The sequence below is a fragment of the Crassostrea angulata genome, chromosome 1, assembly GCF_025612915.1.
Source record: "Crassostrea angulata isolate pt1a10 chromosome 1, ASM2561291v2, whole genome shotgun sequence".
NCBI lineage: Eukaryota > Metazoa > Mollusca > Bivalvia > Ostreida > Ostreidae > Magallana > Magallana angulata.
Window position 1 is genome coordinate 37,356,090 of NC_069111.1, and position 19,851 is coordinate 37,375,940.

A 19,851-nucleotide genomic window follows, 5' to 3' on the forward strand; every position below is an offset into this window, starting at 1 on the left:
CTGGATGGTCTTGGTCGTATTAAGCTTATTAACCTCTTTACGACAAATAGCAATGTATAAAAAGAGATAGGAAAATTATATAAAATTATAATGGTAAATTTTATTTTTAGATTTTTTCCTTCAAAAATATTAGTAAATGACGTTTTTCATACGTCAAAGTTTAAGGCAAAATGTTTGTTAATTTGTTGATTTTTTAAAAGTTGAAATTGAAGTCAAAATTGATGCATCAGAAAGGAATTTTTATTTTTATTGACAATTGTAAGCAGAAATAATATACTGAATTTAATTTTTCAGTTTTGATTTCTTTGATCAGTTTTGAGTTCTTTATTTTGAACTGGATTAATGTTTACCAAAAATATATATGAGAAATATGCAGTATACAACCATTATGTAAGACGCTGATTAAGAATGATAACTGAAACCACGAGACAATTCGTCAGAGTAGTAAGGGCAAAGCTAGGACTATCTAAAAGTTTCTTTTTGTTAAAAAAATATTTTTTTATATATGCTAAATGCAATTCGAAAGCATCCATACCTTTCTCTTTTAAAGTTTATGAAAGACACATGCTGGTCGACAGTCAGTTTTAATATAGCATTTAGAAGCAAGCAACAACAAGACGAGGTGGCCGAGTGGTTAAGGCGATGGACTGCTAATCCATTGGGGTCTCCCCGCGTGGGTTCGAATCCCATCCTCGTCGGTATTTAATTTTTGATGCCTTCCCTTTTTGACAGACTAAAAATAAAGGCGATCGAGAATACAAGAAAAAAATTCTGTGTTCCGGACACATCCTACTGTAAATATATTGTAAATGATAGCATTAATGTTATTTGTGATATGATCTGTCCAAGCAATATTTTAAGTATTTTGAATTTTTAGAAAATTTCGACCACACATTTGGGTTTTTAACATAGCCTTTTGTTACTTATATACTTTATACTATATAACCAATCAGAACGTGCTAATGTGTCACGTGATGTATTTTTAGCGCCACTTCAAAAACTTTCTGTAAAAAGGTTCGTTTATTTAAAATCTACCCACCTTTCCTTCCCCTTATCACCTACAGTATACCGGGAATAATTGCTGCTAAATTTTTAATTTAGCCGTTTTTTTTTTTATCAGTATTTGGTTGTATGCATTGGTTGTATATGAATTATACATTTTAGGCTGTTTCTTTGTTTTATCAATATTTGGTTGTATACATATGTTGTATATAATTTATACATTTTAGTTGTGTGCAGGGGAGGTCACATTTCGTACTTTGTTTGATCTTACATCCAATGTCGGTGGTCTCACTATTGTGAAGACCTCCCCTTTAGTCTGCTTTTCTTTATTGTCAAAAAATTGACAATATTCACTTAAACATGTGTTATGTTCTTGATAGTCCCAGCTAGATCACCAATATTACATAAATATTGTGACGTCCTTTCTAGCAGAGTAATCAATAAAATCAGGTTTTGTTCTATAACTCTAATTTTCTCCCAAGTTTTATACCTAACAGAGTTGCGCAATGGGTTAGAGCATTAGCTAAGAAGTCATGTATGTCATGAGTTTGAATGCCGCTGGGGCTTTTGTTATTTCTGAGTTTTCAAAAGAAAAAAATTGAAACATAATATTTTGGTCAAATATTAGAAAATTTGAAAATGCTTAACAGGTGAAAGTATTTTACTCTTAATGTACTTTTATTTACATTATCAACAGATGTCCCATATCATACCTTAAATGTTTCACCTAGTTCTGAATACTGGAAAAGTAACAATCTTGTATGATGTGCAGACATAAAAAAAACTGCATCAAAATATTTCTGTAAGAAATGAGACACGTTTATACACGCAATCCAAAATCACCGATACCATCAGGTAAACATCTGATTATCGTGAAATGAATTGTCGTTTGCATAGCTTAAGTACACATTCATGTGACTGGAAAGTAAGTTGTTGGTTTGTTCTTCCTTACTATTCATTAGATAAACGATATAGACATTTGTATCAATATCTTTTTCATGTAAACGACGGAATATTTTTAAATGTTTGTACACTTTATTCAAGTAATGACCATTTATCAATTTTGTCTTTTTGGAGGTCATTTTAGGAAAACGTTTGTGGGAATTTGATAAAGGTAGACTAATAATTTGATAAAGGTAGACTAATAACCAAAGCTTTTAATATAAATAAAACAACTATTGAACCTAACTGACGTAGTTGTCAAAGCGTCATAACGATACACTATTGAAAAGCCTCATACAAGTTGCAACACATATGTTTGTGCATTAATGACATTCAGGACAAGAAGTCGACAAGACGAGGTGGCCGAGTGGTTAAGGCGATGGACTGCTAATCCATTGGGGTTTCCCCGCGTGGGTTCGAATCCCATCCTCGTCGAAAGAAAATTTTGCTGCCTACCCTCTTTCAACTACTGAAAATAACAGTTGTCGAAAATACAAAAAAAAAAAAAAATCCTGTCGATATGTGCTAGTTTCGAAATACTTTTATTTTCTCAATTTATATTCTAAACATGAGTCTATATGAGTCTATCGATATCCAAAATACAGTCTGCATATATCTATATCTCTTTTTCTTGTCGTTTATATTTTCTTGTGAAAGAATGATAATCATTTAATTTTTGAAATAAAGTAATTAAGAATTCGCCAAGGAACCATTGACAACCACACTTCTACCAAACCGAGCCAAAATATCGGCCCACACAAGTGTTAGCTCTTTCTTTGTAGTTAATGTTTTCTGCAACAAAGATCGTTTTGTACATTTTATTATTTTTGCTCTCGTTTATTGAATTAAAGGCGAATCAAAGACGTAACAAAAATAAAAACTCATCTCAATTGAGAAAGCAAAAGAGGGATATAGAAAGAGTAAGCTGTCTTCTCTCAACGAAAGAGGAAAGCACTAATATGAAAAGACTTGTTTTACGGTACAAATGTACTTTCGATTCAGATAAACTATATAGACATTTGTATCAATATCTTTTTCAGGTAACCGACAAAATATTTTGAAATGTTTGTACAACTTGTTCAATTAATCACCATTCATCAATTTTTTCTTTTTTTGAAGGTCAATTTCGGAAAACATTTGTCAGAATTTGATAAAATAGGACTAATAACCGAAGCTTTTAATATTAAGGACTTCCGGTTTGCGAATGGCAAGGTGAGCACGTATATTTTGGCTGATCGAATACAACCGAGCGTGTTTACTATTAGAAGTGAACCACTGAACTGTGTCTTCTATAGACAATCTTTATGTTTATAATTGTGTTTATTTTACTTGTACTGTATATATAGTTGTGAATTAATACAAAGTGTAAATAACGTTTCAAGCGGGGATGGCAGCCACGTCTAGTGGTCGCCATCTTGGCGGATCACAGAATTTGTTTGTGAACAGGAAATATCGTAAAGAAAACACTTTATTTGTGAATGTGAAAGATAATTCATCGGTGAAACCCGAAGAAGTTATCGAATTTATCCATGATAACTGTGGTGTTGGTAGTTTGCTTGCATGTGTCCCGAAATCGGGGAATTTTTATGAAATAACGTTAGAAGGGAGAGCCCCTTTACAGTACCTCTTAGAGGGGATAAAAATAGGTCAAAACACATTCGAATGTCATGAAGTAGTACCTAGTTCGATCGTCGTTAGTTTCATACACCTGCCTGCTTATATTGAAGATACCGAAATTGAAATGTCTTTGCGATCTATGGGGGTTGAACTTTTATCCCCAATCAATAGGAGATTCTATCCTGGAACAACAATAGCAGACGGCACTCGGTACGCAAAAATTAAACTTCCTGAAAACATGACCTCACTGCCCTATACTATGAAATTTCAGAAAGAGTATTACAGATGTATTCATAATGGCCAGTTAAAAGTGTGTTCTTTGTGTTACGCAAGTGATCATCTTTTTAGAGCGTGTCCAAAATTTGTTTGTTTTAAATGCAAGGGCCAGGGTCACTATGCAAGAACATGCAAGTCTGTAAGATGTGATGATTGCGGTGAATGGGAACACAATTGTTCGTGTCGCATGAGTGAACAGGGTGAAAACGAATCGGGTGACGATGAAAATAATGAATGGGAAGAGAACTCTGAAGAGGTGAATATAGAGAACGATGACGAAGTACACAAGGACGAAGAGGCAATTGAAGGGGAAACGGAAACACCAGTGGATGTTTTAGAAACACAGGCCCCAGTGAAATTAGATCAGGAGAAAACGGAAGAAAAAGAAAACCAAACTCAAAATGAAATTCCGACCGAAGAAAAAGTAACGGAAAATAAAAATTCAGAAATCATTGATAGTGAAATGCGTACAAGTGACAGAGATAAAGAAAGTTCGGAATCAGAACCCGATACAGAAGTGATGATAACCGGAAAAAAGAAGAGAAAGAAAACGAAAGATAAAAGCAAAACCAAGTCGAAAAAGAACAAATAAAATGGAGCGAATAATTACAATTTTCATTTTAGCAATGGTTTTCATAACCTCGTGGAACTGTAACGGTTTGGTGAACATTGATAAAATGAAAATGGTGTTTAGTTTATTTAACGAAAGAAAATATGATATTGTAGCATTGCAAGAAACTCACTGGAAAGATGATTTTATTGATAATTATAAACATTTGTGGAATGGTGTTATTTATCATAATAGTGTAAATGTTTCATCCAAAGGAGTAGCATTTTGTAATTAGAAATGATATTAAATCAAATATTGAAATGGTAAATGGATTTGATGGTAGATTTTTGCATGTCAAATACAAGGAAAATGACAACAAGTATGATATTATAAATGTATATGCGCCTAATGATGTTAGAGAAAGGGTAATGTTTTTAAAAAATATTACAAATGTTATGCCACGTTCAACAGAGTTAATCATTATGGGAGACTTTAATAACACTCTTGCTGAGATAGACAGATGTGGTAAAACAGTACATAAGTATGACCCATGATGTGGTTGATATATGGAGACAAAGAAATGAAAGAAAAAAGGTTTTTTCTAGGAAAGTTATTAGAGAAGGGATGCTTGTACAAAGTAGAATTGATTTTATTTTGATTGCAAAAATTCTTTGTGTTTATGTGAGAAACATATTTTATGTGGAAACAACAATGAGTGATCACTCTATGATTGTAATGAATTTTAACACAGAAGTATGTGAAAGAGGTCCAGGTGTTTGGATCCATAACAATTTGTTATTATACGATGAAATGTATGTTAACAAAGTACAAGAACTTATTGAAAAAGAAAAAAAATGTATATTATTTGAACAATCAATTTTAGTTTGGTGGGATAATTTGAAGTATAAAATTAAAAAACTGTCACAAATATATAGTAAAAATAGAGCTAAAGAAAGAAATAAGGAGTATTACAGAATTCAAAACAATTTGCAAAGATTATCACAAAGTATTGCTGATGGTAATTGTATAGACATTGAAAAATATGAAAAACTTAAAACTGATCTATGTGAATATGAAAATGAAAAATGTACAGGTGCCATACTAAGGTCTAAGGCCCAGTGGGCGAATGAATCAGATAAGTGTACGAAATATTTTTTGAATTTAGAGAAAAGCAGACAAGAGTCAAACACAGTAAAGGAATTGTTAGATGAAAACGGTGAAGTTAAGAAAAATATTGATTCTATTTTAGATATGCAATACAATTTTTATTCCAATTTGTATTCATGTGTAACTGTAGAATGCGAAAGTAAAAATCAGTTGTTGTCATTAGTCGATAAAAAACTTAATGAAAGTGATGTTGAAATGTGTGATAAAAATATAGATGTTAAAGAAATAGAGCAAGCTTTAAAAGAAATGGCCAGCAATAAAAGCCCTGGTCCTGATGGATTGACTATTGAATTTTATAGAAAGTTTTTGCCACAGTTGAAAAATGTATTGTACAAACTTTTTTTAGAAATAGAAGAAAAAGAAACATTGTCACATTCTATGAAAATGGGTGTAATTACATTACAATACAAAAAGAAAGGTGATAAAAGATTGTTAAAAAACTGGAGACCTATTAGTCTCTTGAATGTTGATTACAAAATCATTGCAAGAATTATGTCAAATAGACTGAAGAATGTTTTACCAAACATAATTTCTGATAGTCAGACATGTTGCATTATTGGAAAAGATATTGCAGACACGTTAGTAAGTATAAGAGATATTATAGAGATGTCTGAAATAGATGAAATGGAAGGTTATATTGTTAAAATTGATCAAGAAAAAGCTTTTGATAGAGTTAGTCATGAGTATATGTTACAGGTGTTGAAAGTATTTGGTTTTGGAGATTATTTTAGAAAATGGGTAAAAATATTTTATACAGGTATTTATAGCAGTGTTAAAAGTAATGGTCATCTTACAAAATATTTTCCAATCAAAAACTCGGTAAGGCAAGGTTGCCCAATATCTGCTTTACTGTATGTATTATGCTCAGAACCTTTAAGTTGTGCAATCAAATGTAATGGTTATATTAAAGGTATAGATATTCCATTGTCTGATAAAACTGCATTGGTTTTTCAACATGCAGATGATACGACATTATCGGTTTGTGATAAAAGGTCAATTTTTGAGATATTTAAGATTTTTGAATTGTATGGAAGAGCCTCTGGTGCCAAAATAAATGTTCAGAAGTCTGAAATTATGTGTATAGGTTCAGGAAGATTATTGGAAGATGAAAGAAAATTAATTAATGTCACTGAAACAAATGTTATGAAAATCCTTGGAGTTTATTTTGGTAGAAACAAAGAAGAGTGTGAAAATTTAAATTGGAGAGACAAAGTACAAAATATAAAACAAATTCTTAATCTGTGGAGAAAAAGACAGTTGACAATACATGGAAGAGCTAGTGTTGTAAATACATTGTTGATGTCCAAATTATGGTATTCCTTGTCTGTGATTTCTATCCCATTTTGGGCTAGAGATACAATTCAAAAAGAATGTACTGATTTTTTATGGAATTATGGTACACATTTAGTGTCATATAAAACAATTGTTGGCGAACATAAAAATGGTGGTTTAAAAATTGATGATATTTATTTGAAAATGCTGTCGTATCGACTTAAGTTTTTAGCCAAGTATTTGTGTCCTACAAAAGAACTAGTATGGAAACACACTTTTAGCTATTTTTTATCAAAAATCTGTGATTTGAAAGGTGGTGTTGAAGTATTTCTTCTACAGTTGAACAAAAAGGATTTGCAATGTCTGCCTTCTTTTTATGTTGAAATGTTTAGTGCATGGTATGCTGTGAAAAATTATGTTGATTACAATGAAAATAGAAACGATGTGTTTAATTACTGCTTGTTTTTCAATCCTAAAATTGTTAATCAGAATAAAACATTAGTGTGGGTATATTTCATAAAAGCAGGTATTACACATATCAGAGACATTTCATATGAAGTAATACCAGGATTTTTGCCTGTGTCTTGTATAGTAGAACTGATACATGAATATGATTCAGAAATTAAGGTAAAACATATCAAAGATGATTATGCAACATTATTATCAGTTATACCAGAAGAGTGGAAAAATATTGTTCAAAATTTTGCTCATGTGAAAGAAGCATTGATTCCAAATTTTTCGATTTGTATAGAAAATAACAAATATGTGTTTTATTCATGTACAGTAAAGATTTTTTACAAAATGTTGATACAAAAGCTGTTTAACCCTCCAATATCAAACGAATACTGGAAAGGAAAATTGCAAATAGATAATGAGTCTATACTTGATAACAGATGGGTTATATTAAGAGGAGTTGGTAGACCTCCAGATGTTGTAGAACTTGATTTTAAGATTTTTCATAATGGTATTTTTACATATGAAAAACTGTTCAAGATCGGTAAAACAGATTCAAACAAATGTCCATTATGTAAAACAGAACGCGAAGATTTATTTCATATGTTTGTAAAATGTGAAGAAGTGCAGGAATTTAAGAAAGATTTTATAATATATCATTTAGAATCGCTATTGAAGGACTGTGAGAATAGTGTATACAATGTTTTAGATATTGATGAAATTTTGATGACGGCATTTCCTAATGTTATGAAAAATGTTAATACATTTTTTGTGAATTTTTTCATATCAATATGTAGATTTACTATTTATAGAAGAAGACAAATATTGTTGCAAAATAATCAAAAAAATGGATTTGAAAAGGTTTTGCAAATATTTACTCAGACATTATATTTATTACAACTATCATTATATGTGTATAGAACAAGACAATAGAAAAATGTTTTCAAAAAAGTTTTTGAAGAAAAATCCACTTTTAAAGGAAACAGAAGGTGTACTATTGTTTATTTTTTAAAATATTTTATGATAAAGTATTGATATGTAGACTGTGATTGTGATAATTAATGTGATGATTGTGATAATTGAAAGTTGATCAATAAAAGATAAAAAAAAAAAAAAAAAAAAAAAGGCGATGGACTGCTAATCCATTGGGGTTTCCCCGCGTGGGTTCGAATCCCATCCTCGTCGAAAGAAAATTTTGCTGCCTACCCTCTTTCAACTACTGAAAATAACAGTTGTCGAAAATACAAAAAAAAAAAAAAAAATCCTGTCGATATGTGCTAGTTTCGAAATACTTTTATTTTCTCAATTTATATTCTAAACATGAGTCTATATGAGTCTATCGATATCCAAAATACAGTCTGCATATATCTATATCTCTTTTTCTTGTCGTTTATATTTTCTTGTGAAAGAATGATAATCATTTAATTTTTGAAATAAAGTAATTAAGAATTCGCCAAGGAACCATTGACAACCACACTTCTACCAAACCGAGCCAAAATATCGGCCCACACAAGTGTTAGCTCTTTCTTTGTAGTTAATGTTTTCTGCAACAAAGATCGTTTTGTACATTTTATTATTTTTGCTCTCGTTTATTGAATTAAAGGCGAATCAAAGACGTAACAAAAATAAAAACTCATCTCAATTGAGAAAGCAAAAGAGGGATATAGAAAGAGTAAGCTGTCTTCTCTCAACGAAAGAGGAAAGCACTAATATGAAAAGACTTGTTTTACGGTACAAATGTACTTTCGATTCAGATAAACTATATAGACATTTGTATCAATATCTTTTTCAGGTAACCGACAAAATATTTTGAAATGTTTGTACAACTTGTTCAATTAATCACCATTCATCAATTTTTTCTTTTTTTGAAGGTCAATTTCGGAAAACATTTGTCAGAATTTGATAAAATAGGACTAATAACCGAAGCTTTTAATATTAAAAACTATTGAACGTAACTGACGTAGTTTTCAAAGCGCCATAGAGATAGACTATTGAAATTCCAGCATGATAAAAGTTTGAAAAAATTTCATACAAGTTGCAACTTTATGTTTGTCGATTTATGACTTTCATAGTATGTAGTAGACAAGACGAGGTGGCCGAGTGGTTAAGGCGATGGACTGCTAATCCATTGGGGTCTCCCCGCGTGGGTTCGAATCCCATCCTCGTCGATATTTCATTTTTGTTTATGCCTTCCCTTCTTGACAGACTGAAAATAAAGGTGTTCGAGAGTACAAAAAAACCTGTCGAGGTGCTAGTTTCGAATTACTCTTTTTTCTCAGTTGATATTCTCATCATGAATCCATCGATATCCAAAATAGAGTCTGCATATATCTATTCTTTTTTTCCCCTTTTCTCTCCATATTTTCTTGTGAAAGAAATGATAATCATTTGGTTTTTGAAATAAGGTAATTAAGACTTCGCCAAGGAACCATTGACAACCACACTTCTGCAACACTGAGCCAAAGTATCGGTCCGTACAGGTATCACCTCGTTCTTTGTAGTTTATGTTCGTTTTCTCTGCGACAAAGATCGTTGTGTACATGTATTTATTTCTGCTCTCGTTTTTTGGAATTAAAGTCGAATCACAGACGAAACATACAAATATAATACTCATCTTAATTGAGAAAGGGAAAGAGGGATAGAGAAAGAGTAAGCTGTCTTCTCTCAACGAAAGAGGAAAGCACTGATATGAAAAAGACTTGTTTTACTGTACAAATGTACTTTCGATTCAGATCAAGTATATAGGCATCTGTCTATATATATAAGCTGTCTTCTCTCAATCAAAGAGTAAAGTACTGTTATGAAGACTCGTTTTACTGTACAAATGTACTTTCGATTCAGATAAACGATATAGACATTTGTATCAATATTTTTTTCATGTAACCGACAAAATATTTTTAAATGTTTGTACACCTTATTTAATTAATCACCATTTATCAAATTTGTCTTTATTTGGATGTCAATTTCGGAAAACATTTGTGAGAATTTGATTAAGGTAGACCAAAGCTTTTAATAAAAAAAAACCAATTATTGAACCTAACTGACTTAGTTGTCAAAGCGACATTACGATAGACTTTTGAAATCCAGCATGATAAAAGTTTGAAAAAGCTTCATACAGGTTGCAACACATATGTTTGTGGATTTATGACATTCATAATAATGAGTCGACAAGACGAGGTGGCCGAGTGGTTAAGGCGATGTACTGCTAATCCATTGGAATCACCCCGCGTGGGTTCGAATCCCATATTGGTCGATTGGAACATTTTGCTGCCTTACCTCCATGACAGTTGACAACAATGGTTTTCGAAAATACGAAAAACCCTGTCGACGTGCTAGTTTCGAAATAATTTTATTTCCTCAATTAATATTCTTAACATAAGTCTATCGATATCTAAAATGCAGTCTGAATGTATCTATTTCTCTTTTTCTTTTCTGTCCATTTTTTTTATTGTGAAAGAATGATAATTATTTGTTTTTTTTAAATAACGTATTTAGAATTTGCCATGTAACCATTGACAACCATACTTCTGCTAAACTGAGCCAAAAATATCGGTCCACACAAGTGTCTGCTCTTTCTTTGTATTTAATGTCTTTTGCAACAAGCATCGTTTGGTACATTTTATTATTTTTGCTCTCGTTTATTGAATTAAAAGTTTGAAAAAAATTAAAAGCTTCATTCCAGTTGCAACACATATGTTTGTGGATTTATGACATTCATAATAATAAGTCGACAAGACGAGGTGGCCGAGTGGTTAAGGCGATGGACTGCTAATCCATTGGGGTCTCCCCGCGTGGGTTCGAATCCCATCCTCGTCGATTGGAACATTTTGCAGCCTTACCTCCTTGACAGACTGAAAATAATGTCTTGATATAGAAATTAAGTTTCCTTGATTATCTTTTATTATCTATTAGAGTCTGATCATTAAAATGATCTTTTATAAATTCCAGAAATAGAAACTTGCAAACGATATCCAATGTAATTATAGTTCGCCTTTAATTAATATAAGATAGTGTGTATTTTATTGTTTAATTTTAAATACGACTTTTTAAACTTTAATAATTATATAAGCCAGATCCGTAGCTCTCAATTTTTTGTCATGCAAACAAAGTTTGTGTTCACATTTTGAATGTTAAAAAGAAAAATTTAGGATTTGGCCTAAAATGAATCTGACAATCTCTATGGACTGTTTATGTTCAAAACGAAATACCAACTTAAAAAATAACTTTTTACCGGTATATTAAGCCGATGTTAACAAACGCATTACACGAGCCTTGTTTTTAATTACAAATAATTTGTGAATTCTGTACGATGCTGTTTAGTCTGTGACTGACACTTAGTTTTTGGTTGATTGTTAGAAATCCATTTTCAAAGCGTTGTAATCAAGAAACATAAAAATAAATTGACCCAAAGCGTGACATCCTACTTTAAAACAAGTCATATTAATAGGATAATATTTTAATAATAACCAAACCGAATAGTTTTTAGAACACATTTAACACGCATTTAACATATTTTCTGAGTACTTTATGTAAGTTCAAGAGAGAAAGCTCAGCAAAGCATTGATGTATTTCTAATTAAAAGTTCTACCCGAAATTTGGCTACCATTAAATGATTTCAGATAGTTGGATAGTTGGAAAATATGCCAAAATGTCAGAATTTTCTCGATGGATATTCAGTCGTACGTTAACTATTTGCGACGAAAGATGAAACTTTGCTGCCGTTTCTTCAAAATAGAGTAATGAAATTTGTCTGTCCTGAAATTCAGAGAAAGCTTCAGTCAATTGTCCAAATTCCAAACACCGTATTTAACTATCAAAAATTAGGATCTTGATAAAATTTAAGAAAATAATGACCTATACACTTTTTGAATATATAAATACGCATGATGAGCACATTTCCAACTACTTACTGCGGAATCATTTAATTTCGTGGGGGCTCATTTTCGTTGATTGTGGATTTTTTGCTTATTCGTGGGAATGTAATTCCATGAATTCGCCAGTTTTCAGTTGGAGTAGGTAAACTAAATCTTTAATAATTAGTTTTCGTTGAGGATGTAAATTCATAGGCCAGGGGTACCCACGAATACCACGAAAATTGAGCCACCGCGAATTCTAATGATTCCACAGTATATCATGATATTGTAGATCAACCTGACATGGTTTCAACTTGTATATAACTTATAGATAACAACCAAAAGATACTCATTCTTGGACAGAAAATGCCTTTCAAGAGATGTAAGCATAATTCTTTCCTTTTTAAACATGCAGAAATTATTAAAAACTTTTAAAAACTCAGAAATTATTAGCAATTATAATTTAGGAGCAATTTTTTGTCTGTGTGAAAAGGTGGTTCTTAGTTACACCAACATATTCAACCTCTTTGTTTCAATTAAAACTTTTACTTAAGTAAATACTCTTTAGAAAAAAATTAAGAATATAAACAGTCTCAATTTTTAATAATGACATTTGATCTTGTCTTAAGATGGCGTCTTTTTGTTCACCATCGTTGCTGTTGTTTTGCATGGACAAGACCATAATGGTAAATCGCCAATTGTCATCAAATTAATATATATTTATCATTACTGTAGATTCCTTAATTAAAAAAGGAAAGGAATTTAAGTTCTGTCTAGAATCGTGAGAGGTATATTGTTGTTCTGGCAGACTTTAAAATCTCGCTTTTTTCTGACAGATATATAAACTAAGTGAAACTTTTAAAAAATTCGGTGTTCTTTATTTAATACGCTCTTGATTTGATGTTTGAAGCGCGAAATTAAGCACTCTCGTTATATAAGGAATCTACAGTTTTCTAGATCATCATGAAGTTTATCTTAATTTAATTGTTTTGTGTTTATATCGGAGGCTTTTTGTGTTGTTAATTTCTATATTTGAGAAATAATACGATTTCACTAGCTAACTTTTTAAGTTTAATATGTTTTAAACAAACATACTTTATAATTGTCTTGACATCGAAGAAACAGTCATATACACTAAATTGCATATCAATGGGCGTTCTTGTTATTTACAACGTAGATCCGCCCGTCCATTGTGTCAGTTGCCATAACGTTCATGACGCTCGTGTGTGTCCACATCTTATCCAGTGTGATGGCGAGGTAGGTTAACCTTTTTAAACAACCCGACCTTCCAACACCCCCTCACAAATCTAATCGAAAGCAACCACTTTCTAGTATTCCCAGTAAAGGGTAAAACAATGACAAATGTAATACGCAGTTATAACAACCCCACTCCGTTATAAATGTTGAAATAAACACGAGAGAGATGTTGTATCTTTCTTTCGCTCAGTTGTTTTAATAGAAGGTTTGTAACCTTATAATATATTACATGTGCATTAGTTGACTGTCTACCTATTTCATTTAAACAAATAATTAAATAGCACATCTTCGCTATACAGGTGGTAATTAGATAACTTGATCTAAGTAAATTAAAGAACACCGAAGAGGACCACTAACTAAATATCATATATTGCCGAGTATTACTCTAAAGAAAATCTACATGTTTTTATAGAAGGTTTGTAACCTTATATTATATTACATGTGCATTAGTTGACTGTTTACCTTTTTCATTTAAACAAATAATTAAATAGCACATCTTCGCTACACAGGTGGTAATTAGATAACTTGATCTAAGTAAATTAAAGAACACCGAAGAGGACCACTAACTAAATATCATATATTGCCGAGTATTATTCTAAAGAAAATCTACATGTTTTAATAGAAGGTTTGTAACCTTATAATATATTACATGTGCATTAGTTGACTGTTTACCTATTTCATTTAAACAAATAATTAAATAGCACATCTTCGCTACACAGGTGGTAATTAGATAACTTGATCTAAGTAAATTAAAGAACACCGAAGAGGACCACTAACTAAATATCATATATTGCCGAGTATTACTCTAAAGAAAATCTACATGCATAAACGATTAATAAATCGAAAATGCTTCATTTAAAGACTACTCTTAACCGATTTATTTGAGTAGAAGTTAGGTGATATTTTGTGCATGAACTAGGTCACCTTGACAATGACCTATATTGTACTGCAGATAAAACAATTTTGAATGCATATACATGTAGATATTTATGCAGGTAATGGTCACAAGGACTGTTTCTATTTAGATACTACCAATAACATCAGGTCTAAATGGGGCACAGATGACGTTGAGTGTAATTTAAGATTTGTCGTAACGCTCGCTCGTTTTCATTAATGAATTCCAAACCACAAAACGTTTCCAAAATCACTGCAAAAATAATTATTAAATTGAAATACCTTTACACATTTAAGAACACTACTTTGTGATTCAAAGTTTTTTGCTTTAAATGTGTTATATGTTTACTGAAATAGAAAAATAAAGCGTACAAATTACAATTATATTTTTGATAGTGTTTTGAGCGAACAGAGGACCAGAATGGGACACGGACAAAATCATACGGCTGTGTAAAGGTAAATAAAGACATAATTAGTAGCATTCCAAGCATTCTTTAAACAAAGACTTAATAAAAGCATTACTAGTTGTTTTAAAGCTAGATAACACTGTCGATTATAAAGCTTCTAAGGGAGAGTGATGTTCAATTTATCGCCCATCGGATCTACCTTTAATTGCTGGATATAAAGTTTTAGCAGTAAATAATATCTTATGAAAAAGAATTGTTTCTTATAAAGGTCTTTATGCAGAAAGTTTTTTTTCTCAAAAATATCAACTACAATTTAAAATTGCCGCGACTTTCCGACACTTTTATTTACATTTTAACTGTTAACTTCAATTTCATCTTAAGTGTACCTGTGAATGAATATAAATTTTGAAGGTTTTTATTTCATTAATCAAAATTATATAGTCATTTGGGCAGTTCTAATTTACATTATATATCTTCAGTGCATAATATTAAAGGACAAGTTTGTAATTTCGTAAGTATGTAGATCAACTTTTGTTTGCAACGATTTTATTTTGCGATTGACTGGAAATAAACTGGTTCGCGGCGACAAAATTTCGTGACCAAGTCTTATCCACCTCATGTTTTTATTACACTTCTACGGAAATGACGCATTCGCTGCGAAAAATATGCCCGACGACGAAGCTGTAGAGAACCTCGTTGAAACTCGCAAACATACATCTTGGATTTCACTCTTTTTGTAAGAACATATTAAAAGTTAACAAAGACACAAGCAAACAAAATATTTTTTAAAATTACAATCAAAAGACTACTCTATAACATTTTTTGTTTCTTCTGTAATTAAAGAGAAAGGATTGTACTGCTTCAGCCAGTATTATCGGAAGAAGAAGTTCTCTATCAAACACAACTACATACTGCAAGAAAGAATTGTGCAACAAAGGCAAGTGTTCTTAATTAAAAAAGGCTTGTAAACATTTGGTAACCATTTCAGCTAATTATTTACTTCTATTTGCATAAGCAAATTCAAACATTGCTCGCCGAGAGGAAAAGTCGCTTTACACCACGAACTTCTATGCACTAAATCATGTATCATATATGGGGTTTTGGGGAAACTAAATAATCGATGCTCACGATGTGTGATATAAAGCTTTTTCCTGTTAAAAAGATTTTTTTGGTAGAAGATCGTCATGCATAAAGTTTGCAACGTTTTCGAACGAGCATTTGATTTTTTTTTATTTCTGCATTCTGCCCGAAACCTGATTGCAATTCAAGAAAGCGAATTGACAATAGATACCATTAGAGGATAAATGCACTTAACGCCGTAGTTTGGTTCCTTTTTCAATCACCATTGTTACTTATATTCCTCGCTCAATTTTACTTCACTTATAGTTTGCTCAATTTTAATCGAAATTTATTGTCATAATAAAATAATTCGTTGTTTTCTTACCCTCACTGCTCTGCAAATATCTTAAATTTAGACTTATCTGCCCCTGGTTTATGATCAGACTTATAAATATGCATGGAGGGATCTTATATTGTTCTCAAAGTTTATCAAAAATATGAAGTAGGTATATAGACAAATAATAATGCCTAGCAGAATGCGTGCTACCTTACATGTCACCAAAAGGGCGTCTTATATTCACAAAGTTACCTTGGGTAGGAAATATAATATTCAACAATTCAAAGTATACTGTTTACAACGGAGAACGCAAAGTCAACGCAAGAAGAAACAGGTTTTGTCTGTTTTACCATGAGCGTATGTTTGTCTAATTGATCTCCTTTTTACATAAGCTTATAAGTATACAACTACCATTAAAAGGAGAACAATAGACAAACATGCGCTGACTTATGTATAAAGTCTATAAAAATGTGGGCGTCCTCCTTATCATATGGAGATTCAAGTAAATGCAATGACCCCTTTCTATCAAAACGACTTCGTTCTTTGTAAATATGAACATTATATTGATGTAGTTACAAATAGTTACAGCCTTTGATTTTTATACTATAGGTAAAATCTTTATTACGGAAACAAGCGCCTATGTTTCTTAGGCTAAAATTCGTATTAAATCTTATTCAGTAAGTTATACAATATCAATATCACTGTAAATGAACACTAACACTTGCCTCATTGAGCTCTTCCTCACTCCTTTCCAATTTTTTTTTAATCAAGTATTTGGTCTAGACAAAATTTGACCTCATCAATTTTAATCAACAAGGTTTTAATTCATTATGATTATATTTTTACTTTGAACCGTTTGCAATTACACGTACCTTTTCGTTTTGTTGTTTTGAAACGGACATTTTATACTATCATCCTTTACATGATCTTCTTCGTAAGAGTAAGTTGATGTAAATATTTAGTATATTTGATACATACGATTTGCATGTGTTTATGAAACTTGTAGTTTTAAAATAGCACATAGAGTGCATGAATTGGTTACAAAAATGATTAAATATATGCATAATAGAAACCATATAAAGTAAACAGTTTGTGCCGACCAAGTTCTTCGTTAACAAAAATTAAAAGAAGTCACAGTGCACTACACAAAGAAAAAACACGGACTTGTACATACATAAGGCATAAACACCTTACCACCAGAAGACAATATTGGTTTTACTCGATGGATTACAAAATATTGAATTGAAACTATCAGATAATCACATAATGTAACACTTTCTTTCTAGATATACACCACTTCATCGTACCACCAACTGAACCGTGTGTAGACATATCGGTGGGAGATTGCAGAGACCCTGCAGCATTGGCGGCCATCTGCAGCGATTGTGAATTGGCTCAGTATTGCCGAAAATCATGTGGACTTTGCCAAGGTAATTTACTACTTTCAATATTTTTAGATGTCTTAACATAATTTTTTTTTACATTGTCTTTCATAATTTTTTTTTTTTTGGGGGGGGGGGGGGGGGCTGTGCAATGGAATGTGACATTTTAAACTGGCTTGGTGGCTGTGCCATTTTAGACTTTGATAATTTAATTCTGTATGTAACGCGCTTTCTGATTGGCTAAAAAAATTATTTTATATCGTATAAAGAATGTTGCCTACGTCATAGTAAGACTAACGTTAAAAACGTATCAAAACGCCTGACGTTACGTTTGATTTTTGTACAATTTTACGTCATTTTAAAGGTCAAATGATAGTTTTTATCTACAATGAAGAGAAAAAATTAAATTATAAGCAATGAATTCAATATTTCTTAGTTTTATACGATATAAAATGGTTTACGCTTCGCGGTTTATAGAGCTTAAACTGACCCAAACCATTTTATATCGTATAAAACAAAGAAATATTGAATTCATTCCCTAATTAATAGCTCTACAAAAATATATATGCTAGTTAAAGTATTGAATTTTAACTCACAAACTGATATAAATATGTATAATACGGGATAATGTTAATAGTAAGTAACAACTATTTTGCATAGCTGTGTTTTCAAATTTATTTAAATCTCTTAAACATATTATAATAGCTGTACAATTATTTTAAATCGATATGAACATTTCATGAAGAAAAACATTGAATTCAAAACTAAACAAATCAATTCAGAAACTACAAAATCAAATTAATATTTTCAAATTCAGACATCTTTTTGGTAGGCGCAACAAAAGATTTTTGTAACAAACCTTTCATTCGATATTTAAACTAGGCTGTCAGAATCTTTGGCGCCGTTGGTTTGAATTTTACATTGCTCTAATACTATTACCACATTTGTTATCCCTTTCTGTAAACTTCGTATACAGAACACACAGGGACCACTACTTGGTCGGAAAATCTCGTTTTGTTTGACTACTATCCAGCTCATAACCAATGCAACTATAGTCAAGCAATAGGGCCTTCCATTTGTCACAGCATCAAGGCTCACGGGCGAGCAGAACAGCACGCAGGTTACCTCAATCTTCCAACGTACGATAGTCTTGTACACGTCCATTTTACAACAAATGGCGAACCTCTTACTAACCTACAACTTCTCTCCTGTCAGACGACTGGAAAAGGCCGCGTGGATATTATACTAAACAACGCAACCATTGCTGAGGCTTACAATGAAACCAGTGTATGGGCCTGGGATTGGACTCTTCATGAACTAAACCCGGCACAACATAAGGGTACTCATAACTACACGTTGGTCATCGTGAAAGACAGGAAAGTTAGAAGTTATGGCCACTACTGGCTTAGAAACATCAGACTTGAAACTACGGTAGTCCACCATGGGCATAATTAATGACAAAAACAAGGAAATATCGGAATAAATTGAAAATATGTTTTTGTTTTCCTTTCGCTCTTTTTTTCCATTCTTGTATCATCTTTTATTAAGATTTTTGGAAAAATAAAGTTATAAAATTCATAAAAACAATAATTGTTAAATTCAGTATATTCTATTTCATTATTATAAATGGATGAATTGCGCAGAAATTAGCTCCTCTTGAAAATTGTACACAATCAATACCATATTTAAAATTACGATCAATTTCGTCTATTGTTATCTCATCTAAATAACGTTCACCATGCAATACTTATGTACTATTTGCGCATGGAAAATAGTCGTCGAAACTATTAAGTCCTTTCCCCCATAGCCAACTCCTCGAAAAAAAAATGGCTATATAGCTGTTTCTCCCCACGGAAAGCTGACTATATAGTGGGAGTTCCCCCATTTGATAGCCAGATTAACCCCACGAAAACCTACTTTATCCTAGATTTTTTCCCTGTTTTACATTCCTGTAATGTTTATGGCGGACAGTGGCAAGAATTTTATGATATTTATTACTCATAATAAAGGGTAACAAATGCATTATTATTTATACATGGTATAAAATACATGCTTTTTTACACCTTATATGAGAAAAGGCACGCACATTCATCACATTTTTGTAGCATAACCCTTTATTTTACCCTTCGTTGCGCCTTTTTGGAAGACCTTGCACCTTTTTCGGATTTCGGAATACCTTGGATTTTTTTCTGTTTTCAATGCATGTCTACAGTTTTGACTATAATTTTATAACATGGACATTTAAAGAATTAAAGAAGACGTCACAAAACATTTCAGCTTGGAAAATACGCCAGTTTGGAGATTAGAAAACTAGAATAGAGCTAGGTAAAGTTTTTCACATGAAAATATAAATGAATTATCTATTAAAATATGATATAATACA

At 31.6% G+C, this 19,851-nt stretch overlaps 1 protein-coding gene and 4 non-coding genes across 5 annotated transcripts; all 5 read left to right on the forward strand.

Annotated features, from left to right (window-relative positions):
* The first annotated feature begins 616 nt into the window (after window positions 1-616).
* Window positions 617-698, forward strand: Trnas-gcu (transfer RNA serine (anticodon GCU)). Its single transcript has one exon. It is a non-coding gene; the product is annotated as a tRNA-Ser (tRNA).
* A 1,599-nt stretch (window positions 699-2,297) lies between these two features.
* Window positions 2,298-2,379, forward strand: Trnas-gcu (transfer RNA serine (anticodon GCU)). Its single transcript has one exon. It is a non-coding gene; the product is annotated as a tRNA-Ser (tRNA).
* A 6,986-nt stretch (window positions 2,380-9,365) lies between these two features.
* Trnas-gcu (transfer RNA serine (anticodon GCU)) lies at window positions 9,366-9,447 on the forward strand. The gene has a single exon. It is a non-coding gene; the product is annotated as a tRNA-Ser (tRNA).
* Window positions 9,448-11,013: 1,566 nt separating this feature from the next.
* Window positions 11,014-11,095, forward strand: Trnas-gcu (transfer RNA serine (anticodon GCU)). Its single transcript has one exon. It is a non-coding gene; the product is annotated as a tRNA-Ser (tRNA).
* A 1,383-nt stretch (window positions 11,096-12,478) lies between these two features.
* Window positions 12,479-18,963, forward strand: LOC128165013 (uncharacterized). Its single transcript, XM_052829198.1, has 7 exons — window positions 12,479-12,514; window positions 12,762-12,818; window positions 13,310-13,389; window positions 14,680-14,739; window positions 15,534-15,627; window positions 17,373-17,516; window positions 18,445-18,963. Exons 1-7 carry the CDS (start codon window positions 12,499-12,501, stop codon window positions 18,921-18,923), a joined length of 930 nt encoding a protein of 309 aa, XP_052685158.1. The 5' UTR covers window positions 12,479-12,498; the 3' UTR covers window positions 18,924-18,963.
* Window positions 18,964-19,851: the final 888 nt, after the last annotated feature.